The sequence below is a fragment of the Netta rufina genome, assembly GCF_964035555.1.
Source record: "Netta rufina genome assembly, chromosome: 6".
Taxonomy (NCBI): domain Eukaryota; kingdom Metazoa; phylum Chordata; class Aves; order Anseriformes; family Anatidae; genus Netta; species Netta rufina.
Genome location: NC_140129.1, coordinates 8202135 through 8223994, shown reverse-complemented (window position 1 = coordinate 8223994; position 21860 = coordinate 8202135). Strand labels below are relative to the sequence as shown.

At 42.1% G+C, this 21860-nt stretch overlaps 1 protein-coding gene across 1 annotated transcript in view; it reads left to right on the top strand.

Annotated features, from left to right (window-relative positions):
- ERBB4 (erb-b2 receptor tyrosine kinase 4) overlaps nucleotides 1–21860 on the top strand; it is a gene marked incomplete at both ends in the record, with an annotated part of 561535 nt that overhangs the window by 455530 nt on the left and 84145 nt on the right. The window contains one exon of the mRNA XM_084289162.1: nucleotides 14255–14440. Coding sequence (XP_084145288.1) covers nucleotides 14255–14440 — 186 coding nt within the window. The remainder of the gene's footprint in view (nucleotides 1–14254; nucleotides 14441–21860) is intronic.

The following is a 21860-nucleotide window of genomic DNA, read 5'->3' as shown; positions in this document are numbered from 1 at the left end:
TGATTCTGTCCAGGGTTTTGATCCACTTACAAGTTTAATCTATTCTCTCTGAACTTAAATGCTCCATTATCTGTTAGAAAATAATTAGAGGCTGCAAGCACAAGTCTGCATACACAGAGTTCCTTGGGAGTCCCTGAGCTCATTGAGATGAAGACAGTTTGACTAATGGTGGTCAGCTGATACTGGGCCAGAAGCTAATAATAGCAGGCAGCGCTGCTTAGCTAGGTGAGAAAGTTAACTTGGGAAAAATTAAACTGAAGGGTTTGGGATTTATGGTTGGAAATAAATTTCCCATTCTCATTTGTTTCCTGGTAGAGAGCTTCAAAGGCAGTTGGTTTCTTTTATGGTTTTATAATTAAGATCCAGGGGGCTTCTTGACTTCGCCTGGACTTAGTGTAGTTCCCTGCCGTCCCTGGTAGCAGCGTTCATGGAGCAGGAGAGCATTTGTCAAGCAAAGTATAAAGGTAATAAGTGACAATGACCTCCACCAGGCGTGCAGCAAACAAATTAAAGCTGCATATGTTGGGCTGATACCCACATCTTTTATTTCATTGTGTTTGTATATATGACCTAATTAACTAAACGAACAAAGCAGTCAGTCTTCACATACTGCACAAAGGTAAAGTAGCTTTTCCTAAATTGTGAACCCCTCTTAAAATTAAGACAACTAAAGACATACCAAACTTACCTATGGCTCAGAGGCTTCAAGAGAACTGGTCACATAGCTGACCAGCCAAAAAGGTTCAGCTGGAAACCGGGTGAGATCTGGGTAGGTTTGTTTTCTGACATTGTTTCATCAGGCATGTCTGGAGGCCTTGTAGAAAGTACAGCAGCTTGTCAGGTGGCGAAGGCAAGAGAAGACTTCCCTTGGTTTCTGCTGTGGCCATCAGACAGAGCAGGTTTCTAAGCTGAAGCTCCTGGTTCCTTTCCCTGGCCCTTGGCAGCTTTCACAGAATTATTAGGGCTCCCCCAGACATGCCAGGATGTGAAGTTTCTCTGTCAATACCAGTGCCTTTACACTGGGGACCCTTGTATGGTCCTGTCTTTTGAGTATATGGGTGATGGTGGAAGTAGTCTTGTCTATCTGCTGGATTACATTTAATTTCTTACATGCATCTCTTGCTGCCTAGCAAAGTGTTTGACCCTGGTCTTCAACAGTGCCTGTAGGGGCTTCAGAAAGACCAAAAAAGTGAGTACAGGTCATGGTGGTTGGGTGGTACGTGCAGACACTCACTCCGTAGTCATTCTACTGACTGCAGGGCTGCTTGGGAAATACCACTGAGTTAATCTTGAACCTCAGTTTAAAGGGCAGCTTTAGGATCAAATGAAATTCTTTATGGCAGTAGCAAGACATTTTTCCTTACTCTCCTCTGCTGTCATTTATGTAAACATCCTTCTTTCCAACTGGCATAAGGGGTCTCTGTAAAAATAGCGGCTAATGAACAGTGGTGTTGCTGCACCTGCCTGGCAGCGTGCTTCAGCTGCAGTTCGAACAGTTTCCTCTCCATCACATTAAGTTGCTGGGAATGGGGGGGCAAAAGGGTGACCTAGCTCATCTGATTGTAGATTCCCTTTTGTGCAGTCTCCCCTCTTCTTCTCACTTAACGTACACTGTAAGTGTAGCCTCTTAGGAGGGGGACCTGCCTGCCTGTCAGTTCCAGGCACAGAAGCTCACTGTGATTGCAATTACAATTTCCAACTTGTCCAGAGATGCCAGAAATCAAGCTGTCCTTGAGAACTCTGCATACCGTGCACAGGCCCCGAGAGTGATCAGGCTCCACAGAAGCTGGAAATCTGATCACTACTGAAGGTTAACTGCTTTTAGTCATCTGAAGTTTAACTGTTTCAAGACCATGTTAACTTTAATTTCCATCTTAAGTAACAATTTTCTGTTTAAGTATTTACTTCGGTAATTTTTCCTTCCACAGTATGTGAGGGTAAGATGTGTGTGCGTCTGTGGGGGTGTGTGTTAATTTTCCATATGCAAGAACATGTGTCAGTACAGAGAAAAGATGAAGTATAAGCACAGCCAGACAAGCTGAGCTTATAAGCATAGCCAGACAAGCCAGGCTGTTTGGAAACAATCCTGCTGGCATAACACTGTAACTGAAAAATGCAGTGAGAGGGGGAGAGTTTGCCTGCTCCTGCTGATGGGGGGAGGAAGTGAGCGCAGTTGAAATGAATGGAGCTGTGAATTTGCCGGTGAATTCAGCAGGGCCAGGTCTTGGCCTCTGCAGTCATCCTTCTGAGAAGGCTTCCAAGTTGAAGGGAAAATCACGTGCTTTAGCGAGTGGCTGATGTTACAAGGTATTCCTGAATGCTTTCGGAAGTACCTTCAGAAGGTTTTGGTTGATGGCAACGGCAGAACTCCTTATTTAATGTTTGCATTGCAGAATAACTTGGAAACCTTGCATATGGTTGGGTAAACGTGGGAGTAGGGAGAAAATAAGGTAGGCATGCTAGTTTAGTTTATTTGCTGAAAAACACAGATGTATGTTAATTGAAACTATTAAAAATTATAATGAAATTCAAGTAGTAGTATTGTCTATAAAGGGCATGTGTGATGGAAACATTTTGTAGTGATGTCTTTTAAAAGGTAAGAGGTACGCCAGTAACATGTTGCTCTTTCTTTTTTGGAGTGTATGTTTTCCTTGGAGTGTACATTAAAGACAGTTTTTTGCGTAGCTGCATGTGTTACGAAAATCATGAGAGGATGAGAGGAGACCCTTCTGTTAAAAAGCATTTTAAAATTGAACAAAGTGGGTGTGTCCAAAAAAAATCAGCTTTAAAAAATATACTTGCACATGTGCAAAGCAGCCTGCCTGAAAGATACGCAAAGTGACTGGGACCACTGGAGTTCTTTGCGGGGCCTTTCAGACATCTTCAAATGCCAAGTGCAGAAAAAAACTATGACAAAACTTGGTAAAATAGAAGATAAGATTATAGAATAATGTGACACGTTATTAAAAGCTGATCCACCTAGCAGATTTTAAAGCAGACTTCAGTGCCAAAAACTGGCCAATTAATGCTGACCTAAGACTAAAAGAAACTGAAAGCTTTTATTTAAGATGCTTCCTGTTGCTTTACGTTTTTTTCTTTGTGCCTCCTGCTCATTAACAATATAAGACAAGCACACATTAAGTTCTGAAGTGCAGTGCATATGTCAGAACGTTGCCACACTGATTTAAAACAAAACAAAAGCACACACAGAAATACCCCCATATAAAACCTGGCTTTTGTGGGACCTCTGCCAATAAAAAGGAGGTACTGCTTCCACAGACTTAACTGTACTACACCCTCAGCAAGCCATCTCTAGCTCAAGGTTAACAGTGAGCCTAATTAGGTTTGTTGGAAAGACTGAATAAGAAATATCTTGAGATTTAAGTCAAAGGAGCTGGCTGTAAAACTGTATGTATATGCTGGTTGATCATTTTTGAAGTATACTTGTTTGTGATTTACTTCGGTGCCAGATGGGTAGGCTATTACATATCAGACTTCTCATGAAAACTGGCTGATGAGGCGGTGTGAGCACTAGCACATGCTGCAGCTCACAGATCAGCAGCAAGGCACAACCTGAGCGAGGGCTAAGGGCCCTGAAGGATCAATGCATTGTATTTGTCATACTTAGTTTTATGCTGCCAAGTCAACTTTAAGTTAAGGATTAACAAGGTGTGTTGGTTTTTTTTTTTGTGCTGAAGTGAGGGGCAGGAGGAAAACAAGACAGTTTTATAAAAACAAATACTCATGCTGTGTCCGTTTTTAATAGAAGTGTAAGAGTAGGGAAGTGCAGGCTTGTAAGAACTGAACTTGATGTATCACCGATCAAGTAAGTTTTGTCTTAAAATCTGCTAAGAAAATTAAGTTTGGAATTTCTCCTTTATTTCTTCATTGTAGTTAAATTGTTAAATTGTTTTCCATGTCTCAGTGCTGATCCTGACACCTCAGATACATCAGCAACTGTCACGGACTGACAAAAATGGAATAATTAACATCTGCTCATATTAATATTCTACATATTATTTACAGGAGGTAGTCAACTGTCCCTGTCGCTGCTTGTCACATAGTTGTATTGTAAGAAATAAGATGAGCAAATCTGGTGCATGACTGGGTTGTTGATGATCTTTGTAATATTCAGTCAGTACCTTTCAGACTTCAGTGCAATAACCAGGATAAACAGAGCTGGAGTTAAGGTCGCAATGTGGCTGTGAGATCACAGAGCAGTAATTGCTGGCTTGAAACGCTTGGTCCTCCAGTACTGAAACTATAGTTCCAAAAATAAAAAGATTTTACACAGCAGTATTTTCTATATTAACTTTGGCGTTGATGCTTATTGCAACATACAGCATTGCTTGGCCCTATTAAGATCTGAAACCTTTTGTGCTGTGAAACCATGGTGAGCTTGTCCCTACCCTGAAAGACTTTGAGTCAAGATGGACAAAACAGATAACAGGCAGAGGAATGATTATTGGTATTATTATCCACCATTCATAGATGGGACTCTGTGAATTGCAAGATAGAGCTCACAATCTCAGAGCAAATTCTTTAATGGTTATTATTATCTTTTCTTTTTAATTAGATTCTGGTTTTAAATTGGCTTGGATTGTTTGCCTAGAAAAGCAGATATGAGGTTTGTTTTCAAACAAAGCTGTTTTCTCTAATTACCCACCGAGAACGTGTCTGAGATGTTCTTTTGAAATGCCTCTTGTTATCAGTCAGTGCTTGCCAACAAGTCAGGTATTTTAAAGAAGTTAGATTACACTTGATAGAAGGCAAATCATGTATTAGGAACAGAAGAGAAATCAGGTATCCTCACCTCTTAGTTACTTACAAGGTGATTATGATTGTTTCATAAAAGATTCTGCTTTATATAGAATATGAGGTTTTAAAATGCATAGATAAATCAGCATTGCAAGAAACACAATTAGTGTTCACATGGACCAGGGTTTACTATTTTCTTAATGCTTTGCAAGCCAGATGATCTAAAATGTTTGAGGAAATAATTTTGTCAAGTTTTCAGCTATGTTAACAAATGGCAGCTGTGCTGAATTTGTTCAATACTAGCTTCAAAAGTGTTTGTTGATTGACTTGCGGAGGTATATCCTATGATACAGAACAGTATCAAGGAAACAGCTGAGGTGCAGTCATGCAGCACTTTATCTGAAGGAAATGTGAGACTTCAGTGCAAGAGGGGTACGATGAACTGGGACCTGCTAAGGACGGTTCCCAGGCATTAGTACTGACTGGAGGTAACGTCAGCAGATGGGTAACCAGGTTGAATCTACTTGGAAATGTTCCTGGTGTTGAGGATGCTTTTTCTAACTAGGTGGTATCCTTTGGAGGTTGGTGGGATGATTTATATGTGGATATAAAAGTGGAATTTAGCTTTTTGTATGTTCCCTGAAACCAGGCAAAACAGTTGGTTTATAAATGAACCTTTGGTAGATTGGATGAAAATATAAGGAACTTCATCGGGTAAGTTACTTAAGTAATAAAAGTGTTTGGGAGATGTTTGGAAAGAGAAAGCATTTGAAATGGGGCAAGAAAGCGGGTTTCTTTGGTGAAATGTTTTCTTGGAAAAATTAAAAATAAATAAATTGGGGGGTTAAAATACATTAAATTGCTCAAACTAAACATAACCGTTTCTGTTGAAGCTTTTCAGTCAGAAATTCCAGTGAATTCCTCAGCTAGAAGTTGCTTTAGAAATATACCACAGTGACTGAAAAAATGTTTTTGACCTTTTCTGAATGAACCCTGGTGGATTTCCCTTTTGTGGTCATCAGCTGTTTCAAAATTAAAACGACGTATATTATAAAGACAAAAATGTGGTCAAATCCAAATTGGAATGTTGAATATTTTTTTCTTGTGTGAATGAGTTGTGGACAACAGGGAGAAGTATGGGGAGTATTCATGAAGCTGAGTAAGGGATGGGAGCTATTTTCAGTATTAGGTCACTTTTGAGGATCTGAATGTAGCATCCTGTCTGATTTTAAGCAGAGCCGGGAGGTGCTTCTTGTCCCTCTCTAATTCTAATCTTTCAGTTGAGAGGACAATTGCGTTCTTGACAGTGCTGTCATTCAGATGAGAACGTAGATGCACATGAAACTGTAGATTACCAAAGGTTACCAATGTTGATGTTTACGTGACGGCTTGGCAAGATCTCGGTGTGTCCTAAAGCTTCAGAAAGTGTTGTGTAGCACATTGTGACACCATAAGCACGTTTCGTTGGGTTAGTGGAGAAAAAGTGGGTGGCAGTCCACACGTGGCTCCATGTGGACATGTAAGACAAGAAGTGTGTGTCAGCTTTTGATGAGCTTGTGGTTCAGTGATGCCAGGATGGCCAAAAAAAAATAAATCACTACAGTGAACCGAACAGTCTATTTAAACCTTTTTTTGTTTGTTTAAATATCATCTTCCTTTTGCAGCACTTGAGTCCTAAGTGTGACGCTCTTACACAACTGAATACAGATGAAGGGGAAACATGAAAATGAGTAGTCTGTTTTGAATTCTCAATTGTGATCGATGAACTACCTTGGTTATTGGTAAAATGTATCTTTGATTAAAACAACTCTTACTGTTGATAGTACACTTGATGAAATTAGGTTTCAGTCTGATGCTGTCCCTTTAAATTGATCCTGAAGGAGGAAAGGGCTTTAAGTGTGTGATTATAAAGTCTAGCTTTGCAGTGATATTAGAAAATTTCAAAGCAATGTCCTAAGACTCTTCAGAAAGGAGAGAACTTGATTTTTTTCGCCCTCTATCACTCATTCTTGAGGCCTTGCCATCAATCATCTTGCATCAAAAATCAAAGCAATAACTCCCTTCTTCTGAAAGGAATCTGCAGTTAAGGCTGGAAATGTTTTTCAGCTGGTCTGTGTTTAGGTTGATTTACCCTCCTGTTCCAATAATGCTGAAATGATTATTTTTTTTAGTGTTCTTTTAAAACTACTTTTTTTTTTAGTTGCATGAAAATAGTAAGAAACAAAACACTTTTGACAGACTATTCTCAAATAATGATGCATGTCATAAGCTAAGTAAAACATGTCAGAATGAAACGGTATCCGTGCAGAGAGGTGTGCATGCTGTTAAACCTCTTGCACGTGATCTGCCAGGAGGATTGCCAGTCTGAAATCCGCTGTTACTTCTGAACTGCTATCCAAGGAAATTTTTAAATAAGGGTTTGTTCAGGTTGCTAAGGTCTTGAACTCATGGCCATCTATGCATGAAACTGAACTGAAAGCAGGCACGATTTTACTTTCTAATTGCCAGAAATAAACGTTTACAGGTGAGGCTCACAGAAAGGCTGGTGGGAGTTGTCTCCTGACCAGATGTTAGATGGAAAATCCTCACTTAGCTTGTGCACAGAGAGGTCTGCTCCTTTAGGCTCGAGATTCCTCCTCAGCTGTCTTAACACAGGCTCTGATGAATCGGGAGAATTAATTGGTACAAAGGCAGCAGGGAGAAGTCAGAAGCATATGGTGTGTGGGTTTTACAAAATGCATCTCCTACCCTATCAAACATTTAAGCATGCGCGTAACTCTAAGCACTTGAGCCCTGTTGGGATCAGCATGGTTGTCTGTGCCCTCAGTATCAGCAGGACAGGGATCGCCGTACTACTTATTTAACGTCTGAAAAATATGTAGTGAGCCAGATTGGCTTCTACAAACACGTGAACGTATCTGTTACTGTAAGGATGGGACCTGCTGCTCTTCTGAGGCAAACACAGAACATTTGACCCAGCAGTCTGTAATCATCACCTTCACGAGGGAGATACTTCTGGTCACTTTCAGCTCAGTGTCTGGAGGCAAGTGGGGCATCTCTGCCATGGGTTTGAATTGCATGGGGTGATCAGATGCATTCATCATCAACAGTGCAGGCCGAGCCTCTGTGGTGTTGCGGCAGTAAGACTATGTACCCTCTCTGCTGTGCGAGAGTGCTATCGCAGGAGACTCAGAGGGTGTGACTGCACTGAGAAATACAGCACACGTAGGCACATACCACTTCCAGAAAAGGCTGTGCACCCCTACAGCAGTGCCCCAGCTGGAAACCAGCTCTGCTCCTGGACGTAGGAGCGCCCTTCCTATCACGTTGCACAACGCTGCGCCCCCACCCACGCTGCAGCACTACCTTGGTCAGGGCCTTGGTCAGCTGAGCAATTCTTGCTGGATGCTGTGTTTCCATCACATTGCTGTGTGGTGTACTGCACTGTGTGGTTCCTGCTGTGCTTTTTTTTTTTTTTTTTTTTTTTTTTGCATTGTTAATTTTTACCCTTGGAAGTTTTTGGTGTAATGGCAGACCTGTCAGCTGTATTTTTTGACTTTTCTGAAGGAGTAAGTTAATCTCACCATTTTGTGGTGTGATACACTTGTCCTCCAGTGTGTGCTGCAGTTGAGAGAATGTGTTTTACTGGCCATGTGTTGTCACCATCTCTTCAGGCCAGAAACTTGTTCCGTCGCGGGGCACAGGACACGCCACTGTACTCGCATGATCCAAGTTCAAGCATGTAGCTCGGTCCTGCCCTAGAAACCTCGGGGCTTAGTCTGCCCTCGAAGCACTGAAGTGCTGTTGACTGTGTCATGGAGCAGTCGTGTTGGTTATATAAGCTGTTGTCAGGTTCCAAATAAGAGTTTTTGCCCCTAAGTGCCCTGTTAAATGCATCTGTTTCTAATGACCGTAGAGCAGTTCCTGGAAAAATAGCTGTGGCAGTTAATGATGTTAGTGTGCTCCCTCTGCTTGCTACTGTCCCTCCGTGGGACTCTGACAGCCTTTGTTGGTTCCTGTTGCTGCATCTCTGATTTCATTTTCAGAACTGGCCGAGGTGTTTCGACAGGAGCTTTGCAGAGAGGATTTACCTGACTGGTGAAAAACGGAAGCCCAGGGGTTGAATGTGTAGCAGTGCTGCAAAGGAATTGAAAGCTACGTCTGGCATAGGGGAAATAGAACAATGGGTATCATTGTCAAACGATAAACATGGGCATATATGTTTTTGAACATATGTCTTGTGCTGTCTCTCAGCTTAAATATTTGTGCAGACTGCATATGCTAAGTTGGCTGTAACCTAAGAAATCTGTGAGGCCTAGCAGACAAACAAAATGCATCGAAAATACGTTGGACTGTAATTGGATCTGCCCTGAAGCAGGTCAGACGTGCATTCCAGGCAGGTTTTTGCTCTAGCCATTAGGAGCATTGTAAAACGAATGGAAAAAAAGCAATGTATTCACAATAGTATCTCTCCTGTTACCAGAGCACAGTTTATGATTTCAGAAAAATGCACAACACAGTAAGAAGCAAGCTTTTAAGTACTTTTATGTACTCGGCGATGATGAGGAAAACCAGGGGGTGTTTGTTCTTTTTTTTTTTTTTTTTTTTATCTTGTTTTCTTTTGGGGCATTTTAAGGCAAGAACAGTTAGAAGGAAACCAAAGATTTCTTAGACTTTGGCCCAGCTTACCAAACCCCATTGGGTGCACGTGTTCATCTGGAGCAGCAGAATTTGCTCTCAGCTTGCTGAGCTTGGGGCAGCACACCCCTGACACTCGTTTGGAATGGGGACCATGTTTCTCCAGCACTGACCCAGAGGGATGGCATGTGGTGGGTGTGTGTGGAGCACTGGAAGGGGACACGGGCTCAATGCCAGCGAGCTCCTCCCAGTGCTCTGGATTGCATGGCCATCAGCACTCAGGAAGCTTGTGTTAAAGAACAAGTCTCCAGAAAGAATAGCTTTTCTCCTCTGCCGGGTATTTAAGTCTGATATAAGGAAACAAATATTGCTTCACCTGTGGATTCTGTTTTTAGGTGAAGTCTTGACAACCAAGAAAACAAGGTCATCAAGCATTGCATTAGGAAGTGCTGGGATCCACCAAGAGGTGCAAGGCTGTCTTAAGAGGCAGCCTGTTTACAGGATTCAGACCCTCCCCAAGCAGCTGAGGGGAGGTCTTCTGACTTACTAAAATGATCATATTGCCTTCCAAGCCAGGTTTTGCACTTGATAAGGGGTAGCTTGCTGTCAGCTCTGCATGGCCTTTATGGCATCTCTGGCACCTTGGGAACAGTCTGGCTGGGGATGCCCGACCGTGTAGTGAGCTGCTTCCTGGTGTACTAATGGAGAAGTTAGTACTGGAGGAGGTTTGTGTCCTGGACCAGTCTGGGTGGAGAATAAATCTTCAACATGGCTATGAGTATGGCATTATTTTTACCACTAGTGGCCCAGGGCACCTTGCTGAGTCATTGCTTTATGAATTCAGAGGTCAGAGAAACAAAGCCAGTGGCAAAGCATGCTCTTCAGGAGGCAGTATGCTGGCTAGTACTTACAGTTACTTGTGAGCTGCAAATGTTAACAAAAACACCTCAGAGAATGAAAGGAGGAAGTTAAATAATGTTTTGTAAGATGTCCTGTAGGTGTTGGTGCGCAGTGGAAATACCTCCTTCCCACAGCCTCAGGAATTGGTCTTCCTCCACATGGAAGGCCAAAATAAAAATCCTTTAGTTGGATTTTCAGTTACTTTTCTGAAATGGCACTTCAAACAGGACTGCACTGTGTGGATAGATCAAAAAACCATTTTAGCTGGGATTTTCAAAGCTATCTAAGGAATAAAGGTGACTTGAGTGACCTGTGAGATGTGAGCAGCTAATTCCTTTCATCACCTGTGTTGACAGGTGCTTTTAGCCTGGATGTAACTATGCACTGTATCCTTACAGTGATGGCTGGCTCACGTGACTTAAATAAGCTCTACCTGTCTAAGAGTATTTTGGCTGTTCTAATGACATGTGCTCAGAGGGCTGCTTCTGGCCTCTGTCGATGAGCAATTGCCCTCCTCAGACCTTCACAGAGAAATCAGGCATAGGTCTGGCGATGGCTCCCCGGAGCCTACATGCTCACCTTTCTTGTTGGGTACTACACTGTGTTACTGAATGCGTGTGACAGACGGAGCAGTGTACAGCATTAAAATAATGTTTCTGTAACTGTTTAATATGGGCTTGTGAATATAAATCATAGGAGCTGAGTTTAATGTATCTGGTGGAAATAGTATAAACACATTCAAAAGGGACAGAGGAGAGGAATGACCAACATGACGTGAGATTTCTTTAAAATACCATAGCTACCTGAGGCCTTCTGCATCAAAGCCTCTCTTTATCCCCCTTCCCCGCAGATACATTAATACCGTGAGTAGAATATACATACATAGCTTTGGTTGTAAGTAACATACCTGGCATATTGCAGTACCCTAGCCTCAGCTGGTCGGGGCTCACTGCAGAAGGCAAAATGCATCTTAGAGGTAAGAGCAAGCTGAGCTCCACAAGTGCTACCTGTGTCCAGGCTGGCTGGCTTACAGCTGTCCTGAGTCTGACTGCCACGTGCTGCTGCGATAATTGATACCTAAGAAGGAACAGGCGTGTAAACAATCTCCAGGAAGAGATCTGGTCTGGCTGAGGAGTTCCTCTTGTGATAAGATTTTGTGCATCTGCAGATAGAGAGTGCCTGATGTTTGATAGGAGCCTTTCAAAACAGTCCCCTCTCCTGCCATTTCGCAGATGCTGATGCAATGTTAGAAAGACTCTGACTTCTGGAGGAAATATAAAGTATTTTTTATCATTTTTCTCCCCTCACCCCTTCTGTATGTCAAGCTTCAAAGGTTTTCTTTTTGTATCAGGAAAGAAAGATAAAGTGTTCTGGGGCTCAATTTCCCATTCTGCTCTAGATTTCCTACGTGACTGGATAGTAGGTTGTGCTTTTTTGTACCTCAGTTTCCTCTCCTTTAAATTATGTTATTAGGTACGGTTTTCAAAATCATTTGTGCAATTCTTCCAGTTGAGTACAGAGACAAGATCTGCAGACAAGGCTACCAAGAAATATGGGAAACCAGAGGCTGGTTTTCGGAGGTGCTGATGTCAGGCAGCCAAGTCTGTGAGTTAGGTGCCTTACCTTATAAATGTTTTAAAAACGTGATTGGGAACCATGGTGCAAGGTGCCTAAGTGTCATGGAAAATGTGGTTTTAGGGTCTTTAGTGTCCAAAAAGGGGGACTCTTACTCCCTACTTGGTGAACAGATTATTAAAATGCTACTAAGTCGTAATGTTTCTATTGTTGTTTGTAATTGTTCTCCTAGAGTCTAATTAGACAAAACAGACAATCTCTCTTACTTTGTGTTTATGCTGTGCCAGATAGACATAACCCTGAATTTAGTTCTCTTGTAGAAGCTAGTGCAATAAAAACAACAATACTTTTACTAATGAGAATGTGAACTATGTGAAGCCAGGATTCATGCTAAATTAATACCCATTAGTGACTTAGATCCATAATGAAGGTTTCGCTGCTCTGTCATGTGTCTTAATTTATTACAGAGCAGTCTATAATATTTTATTAATGATACATGTATTTTGATTATTTTTTTTTTTTTGTGGAACTGTTGCCCGAAACTATTGGAAGGGATATGTGCTTTCCTGTATCACCAGAATGAGACAAATGGCACTGCTTGCTTTTATTATTGTACAGAAGTGGCTTTCCTTTGGATTCAGATAGACTTATAAATGGCAAGTAGCTGGAGACTAATGGAGCACATGCTTCAAAGCTTTCCATCTGGTCCCTTGGTGAGGAAAAATAATATATTGTCTCTGTTCTAATCAGTCTTCATTATAAAGAAAAATGCTCCCACTGGAAATTCTGGAGAAACTTCACTCTGAGGGAGAGGGCAACAAGTGCTATCCCCTTATGCATCTGCAGGGGAAAAATGGAATGAATTAAAATAAATAAAAAGAGGCAGTCATTCTGCTCTCTGAAAATGGATGATGCACCTGTCAACACACATTTATTCTGGTGGCCTTCACTGACACTTTCTGGTGATCACAGAAGAGGCTAAAACTGCTTGAAGGAGACCCCACACATGCTACTTGAATAAGACGGGACTGTATTAATTTGAATTAGAGCAAAAGTTCTTAAATGATGATTCCTTATCTCAGTTTCATTGGAATTTTCCTCAGAATTCTTCCTCCAGTCTTCCAATCACATAGCTGCTATTGATTGATTTACTTCTTCGCATATGTTTAGGAAGAAAAACGAAAGAGATGTTCCCCAATGGAGTCCATCTGCTCTTTTCTTATTGGGCGGGGTGGGGGGCGAACCTACAATTAGCGTCTCGTTCATCTTTTGGTTTTAAGAAAAAGAGAGAGAAAGAAAGGCAACTATTATGCAAATACTCTGCAATTTGGTTTCAAATATTCTTTGTACTATGATGAGCAATTTCCTTTAATACAAACTCAGCCTACTTGCCAGGACTTTTTTCCCCTTAATACAGGGAAGAAAAAAGAGACTTAGGACTTGGGGAAGATGCTGTGTTCCTCTGATGCCAACTTTCTTAGCCTTTTTTTATTTCCTTCTTTGGCACTATTATAGCTGTTAAATTGTCAGAAGGATGTCACAGGTTTTTTTGGAGAAAGAGAACCAAAATAGCTTTACAAAGCTGCAGTTTCATCTCACTTTTCATTGTTCTGTTGCCATGATGAAGTGGTCTTGAAATGGAGGACTCAGCTCTGTGAATGAGGGAGAAAAGCTTTCCCCCTGTGTTTTTTTGCAGTGCCAGTTGTTTGTGATGGCAGCATTACCTGGATGAGCAGATGTTCATTTTTTTGTAAGGAGTTCCTGTGCCACTTGTTTGTGGCACTTTAGGACTCTGCATACCTTAGACAACATTAAGTGCTTCTAGTTAAACGTTAATACTTAAGCCTGTAAAATACTAACCATTAAAATTTCTGATCCTGTGGAGCACATCAACGCAGCTTAATCAAAAGCCTTAACAGAGAAGGCCAAACTGGGGATGTAACTATATACGAGTGGCATAGTTTGCTTGCACAAAACAAAAAATAAAAAATTGGTACCTAATGCATTGACCATCAGTTGGAAAAATAAATTCAAGAAACTAAGTGGGAAATAAGAAAAATGAGATCTTCAAACAAAGTCAAGTGTGTCATACATTTTTGGTTCTGGGGCTGTAACAGAATGGGGAATGTTAAGGCAGTGCAGAACTTCTGATCTGAGCCTTCCCTGGATCTGTCTGGATAGTCTGAGCTCTATCACTTGGGGCTCATTATATCAAGCATACATCACATCAGACTGGATTTTGTCTAGGTATGCTTCACGCTGGATAGACAACAAACATTTATGGTGTTTAGAGGTCACTGATCCCTTTCAGGTGCTGTCTGGGAAATCTATGCATAAGGTTTCTAAGCACACTGGAGTAACTGGGTCACTTTTGTTGTTACAGGAAGCTCTGATCATGGCTAGCATGGACCACCCCCACCTGGTGAGACTTCTGGGTGTCTGCTTGAGCCCGACCATTCAACTAGTCACTCAGCTGATGCCTCATGGCTGCCTGTTGGATTATGTTCATGAACATAAGGATAATATTGGCTCCCAGCTTCTGCTAAACTGGTGTGTCCAAATAGCCAAGGTATGTAATTGATGATGTTTTTTTGTTTTTCTCTTTTATTTTCATAACTAGCCAAATGGCATACCACGGGGGGGAAAAAAAGATTGTTTTTTTCATGTGTGTATAGTCTTGGAAATGTGTACTGTTTTGGCTGCCTCTACAATACTGTAGATTACTCATTAATACGTAAACCAAAGTGTTTTTATTGACTGCCTTTCCAGCTCAGTGCTAAGGGGACCTTTGAGGAAAAAAAGGTGAGGAAAGAAATCCCTGCTATGATAATGTCTGGGGTTGAGCACGGAAATATTTTTCAGCCTCTTCTCCTGTTGATTGCTTGTAGATACTGTAGTATATTGTACATTGTAGTTTTCAACCTTTCTGAATCAGTTAAATTCTGATATGCCATCTATTGTCTGCCCACACACTGCTGAGAAGATAAACAGTTACTTCATGTCAGTCCTTAGGGAACCACCGTGGTTCTGCTGTGTTTAAGACCTATCGCAACAGCTGAGGCTGGAGGGTAATATCACTTGTCTTTGCAGAATGGGAATGCTCAGGGGCCAGATCCTGCTTTGCGTGCCCTAGCATAATGTTCTCTGCCTTCCTGGGGAGTTTTAGGAGCAAGAGTTCAGCTGCTACCATTCAGATAGAGGCTGTACACCAGCTGAGGTGGAACAGCAAAACAGGTCACAAAACCAGTCCCGGTGTAATCCTTGCACAGACTTCAATGTGTGTTTTTGTGTATGTTTAGATACTCAGTGCTGTACTAACAAGTTACTGATAATCGGTTGCAAAAAATGACAAGTTCTGGAAGTGTAGAGGGCTGCAGTTTTTATCCATTTTAAAGGCTCTTCTGTCCAACCAGAATTGCATACAATAGAGTTACCATGAATGGAAATCTAGAACTCACTTCTCACTTACAACTGCTTAGAAATCACTAATATTTTTGGACTGCTTTGGTGAGAATGCTTGTTCCATACAAACATGCCACACATATTCACATATTCATGCCTTCATATATTAAATCTGTGGCCTTAAGTGAATGTTATAATATCCATTAAGGATTCTTAATTCAAGTTGTAGTGTTAAGCTTCTAACACTGGAGAAAAAAATGGAGATTGAGCAGCTGTTTTGCTAGACAGGGTGGTAGCCGTCAAGTCAGCATTCACTTTTTTTCAAAAAACTTCCTTACAAAAGGAAAAAAAAAAAAAAAAAAAAAAGAGAAATTCAGCTCACTCTGAGGTTTTGCTCAAGAGGAGGAGGTGCATTTGAGGCTCATTGTTAATAGGTGTTTGGGGGGGAAAAAAAAAGAAAAACCCCAGGATTACACCTTATTGTCACATCCTGAAGGTGACAGTAGATTAAATGACCATAATGGTTGGTAGAGGGGTTGATCCGTAGCAGTGGTCTGTCACTAACTTGTGAAACTTTCAGAGTTCGCATGGGGAGATGGAAGATAGTAATTCGGGAAGAAAGAAAAGCACTGAAATAAATGACTAGGGCAAAAAATGCCCCCATTCTGAGGTTGCAGCATTTTGTATGTGTGCTCTCTCTGTGATTCTGCAGTGCTAGGATGGTAAAGCAGCAAGAGTTGCACGGTATGTTAGGACATGGTAATGGGGATTGCCTGTATCTGGAGATGTGCAAGAGCAGACAGAAACTGTTACCAGAACAAGGAAGGTAGGGGAGAAAATACATACTCCTGTTTGAGACCTCTCCTGCAACACAACCTCCTTGCCATCTGTTCGCTGCTCTCTTGATGGATAGTGGCCATTATTGTTTATTCCAAAACATTTACCCAGTGCCACACACGAAAAGCTAATCCACCTTTATTTTCCGTTTGTGCATACATACAGCCATTGACTTGTTGTGCTAGTAACTGTGCTAGCTTTGCTCTGGACTTTGTGGGCAGCTGATCAGGGAAGGAGAGAAGCCCTGCTATATACTAGAGGCTTATAGAGCCAACAGATCTGTGGTTACACTCGTTTGTAAATCTGCCTGCAGGTGGTCTTGATCTGCGTGGGCTGTGGGTGAAGCAGGTGAGGCGTTAGAGATGTTTGAGTTTTGAGGTGGTGGGTAACCAAATGGTGTGAAGAAGTGAGATCACGTGCCTAAGACCAACTGATGGACTGTCAGGATGAGAAAGGGAGATGCTTTATAGGAAACGGTGGCCTATTGTTGAGGGGAAGTTCAGTGAAGTTCAGTTAGCTCATTGAAATTCAATTAAGTTCATCTTCTTCTGCATCACAATAGTCTGGAGGTTAATTCTGTCTTGGCCTTGTGTTACATCCTAAAGCTTGTCCCCAGCTACCTGGGGACAGCACGAGTGACTGTGTTACTGAACAGCTGCAGTACTTGGGACCTATGGCAGGCTCCTTAGTTCTGGACAATCACAATTGGGGATTTTTCCTCAGCTTCTTAATGTCTCTTTCCCTTCTCTTATTTTTATTGCAGTGGTCTGTAGTGGGCATGAAGAGAATCAGTACCTATCACACGGGGATGTTCTGCTGCTTTTGCATACAGATCAGTGATATTTAGTGGGGATGACTTGTTAGGGTTGACAAGGTCACCACAAGTACTTGCACACTGTGATACAATCTTATTGCAGAAGTAGACTTCAAAGAATGAGTTCCTTTATTTTATTCTTGTCTTTGGAGACGTTAAGTGACAGTTGGGTGTTGAAAATCTTCCCCATCATGTATCTTTATGTATAGATTGAACTTATTTTAATTATTATATAGGAAGCTATCGGTGAAGCTAGGAAAGAGATAGGGATGTGCACAGAAGGTTGCACAGAATTATCTGCATTACATTGCACTTCCTGGTGGGATACAGGGATGCCTTTTCCCTTGCTAGCTCCCAGACTGTAATATGGATTGGTGCTAAGTCCGTGGAAAGGTGTTTCAGAAGGAGTGAGGAGAACAGTCTTTGAGATCACCAGACAAGGAGTCCCCTTATCCCAAAAAGGTGGAATAAGCATGCTGGTTGGAGTCTAGCAGCGGGGGAGTAGTAATGCTTGATTCTCCACTCATCTGTCACAGTTAACAATGACTAGGAATCACTTTGCAGCCTGCCAATAGGAAAGACTCGATTTGCCTGCAAACAGACCAGTCTCTACAGGAGTGAGTGCAGGAGGTGGTGGTTGCGTTGAGCACAAGTTGTGGTTTGCTGAGGGAGAGGTCTGTGTATCCTGTGTACCTGTCCCCTCTGTGCTCACGTTCTGGTTTCCAGCATTCGGCTTAAGAATGCATCACCACGTCTTGCTTTGGGGAGTTGTTGGTTGTAGCTTTGAGAAAGGCACCTAAAACGTGGTTAGCAGCATAATAAGAGGTGAAAGTGATTAGTGTTCTCCCAGTTCTGTTCTCTGCTTCCTGAAACATCTCCTGGTACCTGCCCTTTGTTTGAAACATTGTTCTACCTTCCCCTTCCCTCCTTTTCTGGTGAGAATTTTCCCCAGCAAGGGTAGGATGGGAGGAATTGGAAATGCCTTGTTTCCGAAGTTGAGGTTGATTTTTTTGTGAATCGTTTAAAATCAAGTTGCTGCTGCAATACAGTTCCTCCCTACTGCGCTTTTCTCCATCTGCCAGTATGCAGGCTTTTATTTATCGAAGTCATTGCTTCAGAGTTCACTTGTTCTGCCAGGCTGTTCATTTCCATATGTCTCTACTTCTGTAAAACTAGATACAAAAACTAGTTAGGCACTATGCCTGGTTGCCAACCTGCGTATGGCTCTGGAGATCATTTCTGAAGGTTGACGATAGGGCAGTTATTAAGTATTATCTACTGCCAGTTGAAAAAAAGCTTGGGTGACTTTTTCATTTTGCTTATACAGATTGTGTTGAATTTATTCTGACTGTTAGATCATTGTAGGGTAATTGTGTTCTCTTTCCAGAAGCTTTAGCTTCTTATTTTATGGATGAAAGTTATAAAAATAGAGTAGCCCCCAAGCATTCTGCATAAAACATGGTTGTTAGACAGCAGCTGTGTCTGAGGGGGTTCTTCCCTTCTGCTTTGCAGAGACACAAGGCATCTCCGTGTGTCTAGCTTACATGTATGGCGTCTAGCTTAGGAACTGAACATTTAACCTTATAGCTCAAGAGTTTGGCTGAGTTTAGCTCAGTGATTTTGTCTGGAGTTGGTGTCCAGTAAGGCAGTAAGCTACCTGTGCAAGTCAAGATGACCCTTAGAGTGGGAGTAACAGTGACAAGTTTGGTAGCCTTATGGTACAGGAGGATGGAGGAATGCTTCATGAACATCCATAGTGTTGGCTGCTTGAGAAACTGATAGAGAATCAAATCTTGCAAGGTTAGTGAATTCTCAGTAGATAAATTCTGACCTTGCCATCCAGTGTATGACAGATGCATGCAAATCAGGAAGACTTTAAACAAGCAAACAAAAAAAAAAAAAAAAGAGAAAAGTACTTTATGCATTCATATTTCAGTGTTTGATACAATTTGTGTCAACAAGGGCTGCCTAAACCCTCTGCCTAACACCTTGGTGCAATGAGGTGGTTCTTAGAGAAACAAACACATTCCAGAATAGATGAACTTGGGGTTTCTGGTCAGAAAGAGTTGGTTACACCGTGCCCCCAAGGGAGGTTACCTTTAAGATGCATCTGTTTAAGCCTGTAACCTCTCACTGGTATTCTAATGGCAAAATAAGCCTGTGTCTGTTGTGATTATTACAGTGGGCCTTTGTGCTGTGCTAGGCTGTCTCCTGAGCAAATAGAAACAGATTTTTGGTACTGTAACTTGGCATGCAAAGCCTGCTAAATTCAACATAGGAGTTCAACCCAGGTAGCCCCATCTATTGCCCTACTATTCCTGTATGGCAAAAATTAAGGTTTTGTTCAGCTGCTGGTGACTTACATTACATGTGCACCAGTTCTGCTGAGCAGTGTTGGAATGCAGAGGAACTTTTTCTGCCCTGGGAGAAAGGAAGCAATGTTCCTAAAACAAAGCAGCACACCTAAGGTCACCTACCATTTGGAAGGAGCTCAGCTCTCTTGGGTCTTAGCCGGTACCCCATTCTGTTAGGTCCCGACTCCTCCTTTGGACTGCTAGATCTGCTTTTGGTGCTGTGAGCTATTATAATTCATTCACATCACCTCAGAATATTAATGAGGTAAGGCAAAAGTAGGTTGATACAGTGGGATGTCATGGAAAGAAAATCAAGTACTTAAGGGGGATTACTTTTTATACTTTTTCAATATAAAAGAACTCTCAAATTACCTTAACTAAAGCCCTGCATGGCATCACTTATCCAGGTATGCAAGAAAACAATGTTTGGAAACACTGTAGGAAAGAAGGGAGGGGAACTCAGGGATGGAGTTTTAATGGTGCTTATGAGGGGAAGTGCAGATGCACGTCTGTCTGCCACGTGTTATTCCAGCACGCTTGCACTCACTGCTCTCTTCAAGGATTTTCTACCAGCAGTGCAGATCTGCTGCTGGGGGAGCAGTCTACAGGAGCTATCCAAGCAAAGGCACTTGCAAAGCTGCCTCGCTGCTGCTTTGTGTGCCTCTCTGTTATCTCTCCCTTTAGCTGGTTCACATTACAGGCCTCTGTGGCCTTCTGTGGTTCTCTTGGCAAGAAGGATAGCCTGTCTGCTCCTGAAGCCTCTCTCCATGCCAGGCTTTTTAGAAAGGCATACTTTATTATTGCCCAGGGCAGTGCTTCTCAGCTGGATGTAAATTCGCAGGCTGTGTGAAATTCAAAGGATCTATGCTGATTTATGCAATTGAGAAGCTGCCCCAGAAGCTGGTGCAGGGCTCACCTCACATCCTAAATTAAACTGGTTCCAGCCTGCACTCCTCACATGCAGGGGGAGAGAGGCTCTAAACAGGGAGAGCCGGAGGCAAATGAGGTCCATTCAGCTGCACTGCGAGGAGCAGAGCCTTTTTCCTCCATCAGGCCGTGATGGATTAGGAGTGACTTGCTGGAGACAGCTTTTGTTATTCTCCTGCAGACGGGGCGCGAGATGGAGTCTGCGTGAAGTGGGAGGCAATGGGGATGGCTGGACAGGTTGGGAAGAGGTGGAGGATAGTGGCTGTGGTTCAAGGTCTTTCTTCTTCATTAAAGAAGCCTACCCTAGAGCTCAGCGACTACTCCATCACGGAGTGAACAAAGGAGCTTAATGACAGTCATCTATCAGCTGTCCACATTTTAAGCTTCAAGATGTCTCTATTCCCAAAGCTCCGTGCCATGACAAGGCTAATTGTATAATTATAATGCTATACCAACCCCTCCTGACGTGCTCACACTGGCAAGGACCAGGGCTAAGGGCTGTGATAATTATCACTGCAAGCAAGTACATTAGCATAAATGTAGTTTACTAATGGGGCTGCTCTATTAGGAAGTGCAGTGCGTAGAAGAGTAGGATCTAAACCAAGGAGTATGAAATTAAAGCCATATTGAGACAAGACTTTAATTGTGTGGAAGAGCAAAATCAAAATAGGTGGGGAAAGCATGATTTTACTCTCCTGAATCTCTCTGTGCAGTTTCCTTTCCTTTTCGCTATTTATCATGACGTTTTCATGCTTGCTGGAAAGCTTGGATGCAGATGGCAGATTGAAATTGAGGACAATTCTGGTGTTGCTGGAGAGTTGTCACTGAAGGAGGATCTGTCGTCATGGCTCAGAGGGGAATGACCCCACCCTGTCCATTTCCTGGGCCTTTTTTGGTACACTGCTGGGTCGCTCACTGGGTTGTAAAGATTCATACAAACTTGAGAAGCCCTTAGAACAAAATTCAGGTGGACTTTGCAGAAGTGTTCTGAGTCCTCTTAGCTCGTGACTGGTAGAAGGGGACAGATTTCTTCCCTGCTGTGGTCATTTGGAGTGCCTGGAGTTTTGTGAGAGGCTGAAGAAGTTCCTTTCAGTCCTCTTAGATAATAAAGTGTTTTTTGTTGTTGTTGTTTGTTTGTTTGTTTTTAATCAAAGACAGGGAATAAACATTAGGACTTCAGTAATTTTGTCCAATCTGCCATGCTCAGATGAATGTGGGTGGACACTGTGTGCAGCCACTGCTGGTGCACGGAGGCGTGGGCTTAAGGCCTGGTGACTTCACGTGACTGCTACCATGGCTGTTCTGCATTTCTTCTGGAAATAATTCTCCAAATAAATCAGGGAATTGGATCCCATTAAAAATAATTACAGCATCTCTGCACTTTAATTGCATGTTTCATCGGCCAGCACAGTATTCCTCCTTTCCCTGCATGATTATGTACATATTTATGGAGAATTTCATGCAGTTCTTCCACTTTTTCCCCACCAGTTGTTTCATTGAGCTTATTGAAGAGTTCTAAGCCATTTTAGAAACTTCTAAATGTTTTTTAACAAATCTACTTGTCCATGGGACAAGTTCCTTGTGAAAAGCCTTAAAACAAAGGAACACTCAATACAATTCAGTTAGTAAATTTTAGAGCACATTTTTTTCCTTTC